Source organism: Cebus imitator, unplaced genomic scaffold (genome assembly GCF_001604975.1).
Source record: "Cebus imitator isolate Cc_AM_T3 unplaced genomic scaffold, Cebus_imitator-1.0 Scaffold541, whole genome shotgun sequence".
In the NCBI taxonomy this organism is placed as follows: Eukaryota; Metazoa; Chordata; class Mammalia; order Primates; family Cebidae; genus Cebus; species Cebus imitator.
This window is the reverse complement of record NW_016107856.1, coordinates 135,495-138,409: the sequence shown is the minus strand read 5'-3', so window position 1 is coordinate 138,409 and position 2,915 is coordinate 135,495. Positions and strand designations below refer to the sequence as shown.

Genomic DNA, 2,915 nt, shown 5'->3' with positions numbered 1-2,915 from the left:
TTTTAGTAGAGATGGGGTTTCGCCATGTTGGCCAGGCTGGTTTTGAACTCCTAACCTCAAGTGATCCACTCGCCTTGGCCTCCCAAAGTGCTGGGATTAGAGGCGTGAGCCACTGCGCCCAGCCTAATTTTGTATTTTTAGTAGAGACAAAGTTTTTCCATGTTGGTCAGGCTGGTGTTGAACTCCTGAACCCAGGTAATTCACCTGCCTTGGCCTTCCAAAGTTGCTGGGATTGTAGGTGTGAGCCACAGTGCCTGGGCTGGATAATAAATATTTATAAATACGTAATGTAAGCATCAGGTCCCCTTTCTACCACCTATGTTTTCCTTGCCATTCCCAGTAGAGTGGCAGGAGTCCTGGTACTGTGGAAAAAATCTACTGTGGAAAATTACCTAATTTGACTGAAGTGTGCCAGGGAGACCTGTTTTGCTCCTGCGTGCCTCTGCATTTCGGCCAGTTCCTGGGCTCTCATCTACTCCTTTTCATCCATCTATTTGTGGCTGCCGTTGTTTTTCCCTGGTTTCCTGTGTCCTGTTGTTCCCTTCCCAGCAGGACACCGCATCTCTTCCTTTCTTCCTCCAAAGCATTGGCAAACACCAAGCTGTTGCATGCATTCTAACTTTTACTGAATATTTGATGGCAAAACATGGCATAGAGTAAATTATAACAAAGGGGAGAAAACTGTAAATTTTTGCATTGGCCATTTTCATTCCTAGAAGTTTTTTGGATTGGAGGAAGCATTCCTGTGTGTTTTTTAGTACCACCTGGAGTCAATTTCTTTCATTCAACTGATGCACATTGAAGGCCTCCTGTGTGCCAGGCATTGTGCGTGGGCCTGGACATCTGGTAGAGAACCACAGACACAGACACAGTCTCTGTGTTTATAAAGGAAATTATTAAGCAAATACCTATATAAGTACTCAAATAAAAAAACTCAAAAGTTTCATGAGAAGGAGCTTACACAATCTTCCCAAAAGTGGTATTTAGGTTTCGGAGACAAAGGTCCATCAGAGCCTAGTATGACATCTTCCAGGTTTGTCCTCTAGCCTCATCTCCTTAGAGTCCTGTCAGAGTGAGAGAGGGAGAGACTGCAAGAGACACTGAAAGAGCTGTGTCACTGAGGTCACTGAGACACTTGGAGACGTGTCCCACTCTGGGGCTCATCATAGGAGCAGTGGAGTGTTTCTCTTCTCCAGCACCCTATGAGGTGGGTGACTTCCGAGCCTTGAATAGCAAGGAGATGTGCTGGAGGCCTGGGTGTGAGAGGAAGCAGTGCCTTTAACACCAGCAACTTGTTCCTGACACTGGGTTCAGCATCAGAGGCAGCAGGGATGCCAAATCATAGGGTCGACGGTCAGCTGTGGTCTCCGTGGTAGGCAGCGCTGAAAGGAGTCAGGGTGGGCTGGGAGTATGTGTGGAATGGAGAATGTTGTTAGCACACACAAGACTATGGACTTCAAAGGGGAACGGAAGTCTCCTTACAATGGGAGGGCATGAAAGCCCGAGAAATTCCTGTGTCACTAATGCTAACTCACCATGACCCCTGGGCGGAGGTACCCTAGGGAAGTATCAGCTACATTAAAAAGAGTAACAGCCTGGCTTGGTGACTCACACCCATAATCCCAGCACTTTGGCAGGCTGAGGCAGGAGGATCACTTGAGGTCAGGAGTTCAAGACTATCCTGGACAACATGGGGTGATCTTGTTTCTACAGAAAAAGAGTTTTTAATAATATGATGTTGATAATTCTACTGTGGTTATACATGACATATTCCTCTTAATAGAAAACACGGCAGGGCGCAGTGGCTCACACCTGTAATCCCAGCACTTTGGGAGGCCAGGTGGGTGGATCACCTGAGGTCAGGAGTTTGAGACCAGCCTGGCCATCACGGTGAAACCCCATCTTTAAAAATAAAAAAAAATAAAATTTTTAATTAAAAAAAACATATATTAGCCGGGTGTGGTGGCACGCACCTGTAGTCCCAACTACTCTGGATGCTGAGGCAGGAGAATCGCTTGAACCCAGGAGGCAGAGGCTGCAGTGAGTTGAGATTATACCACTGCACTCCAGCCTGGCAACAGAAAAAAAAAAGAAAGAAAGAGAGAGAGAAAGCAAGCAAGCAAGCAAGCACACACGCACACTTGGTCAGGCATGGTGGCTCATGCCTGTAATCCCAGAACTTTGGGAGGCCAAGGCAGAGGGAACAGGAGGTCCGGAGTTTGAGACCAGCCTGGCTAACATGGTGAAACTCTATCTCTACTAAAAATACAAAAATTAGCCAGGTTCGGTGGCAGGTGCCTGTAATCCCAGCTACTCAGGAGGCTGAGGCAGGAGAATCACTTGGACCTGGGAGGCAGAGGTTGCAGTGAGCCGAGATTGTGCCACTGCACTCTATCCTGGGCGACAGGACAAGACCCTGCCTCAAAAAAAATAAATAAATAAATAAAGGAAAACACACACTTATTTAAAAGTAAGGGACCATGATGTATGTAACAGCCTCATATGGTTCAGAAATTTTTTTTTGTAATATATATATATATATATATAGAGAGAGAGAGAGAGAGCATAAATGATAAAGCAAATTGGGTGAAATATTAACAATAGTTGAATTGAGGTAAAGGGCATACAGGTGGTTTCATACTATTGCTATTTTTGTAACATTTAATAAATTTTAAATTGTTTCTAAACACAGTTAATAAAAATAACATTATAGCACGATACATGCAATAATTAGTGCTTGGACAGTGTACAGTAGTGGGACAAAGGAAGGAAACATCAGCTTTGTCTGGGGGTGGGAGTGTGGGGAAGGCTTGAAAGAGAAGTTGAAGGAAAGACTGGAAGGACGATATCTTCTTTTCCTCTATTTATTCATTTATTTATTTAAATTCTTTTTCTTCTTTTTTTTTTTTTTTTTT

At 44.4% G+C, this 2,915-nt stretch overlaps 1 protein-coding gene across 2 annotated transcripts in view; it reads left to right on the top strand.

Annotated features, from left to right (window-relative positions):
- Positions 1-24: 24 nt before the first annotated feature.
- Positions 25-2,915, top strand: part of LOC119468964 (intelectin-2) — a 12,878-nt gene continuing 9,987 nt past the window's right edge. For both annotated transcript variants that reach the window (XM_037733662.1, XM_037733663.1), the window contains exon 1: positions 25-39. In XM_037733662.1, coding sequence (XP_037589590.1) covers positions 25-39 — 15 coding nt within the window. The remainder of the gene's footprint in view (positions 40-2,915) is intronic.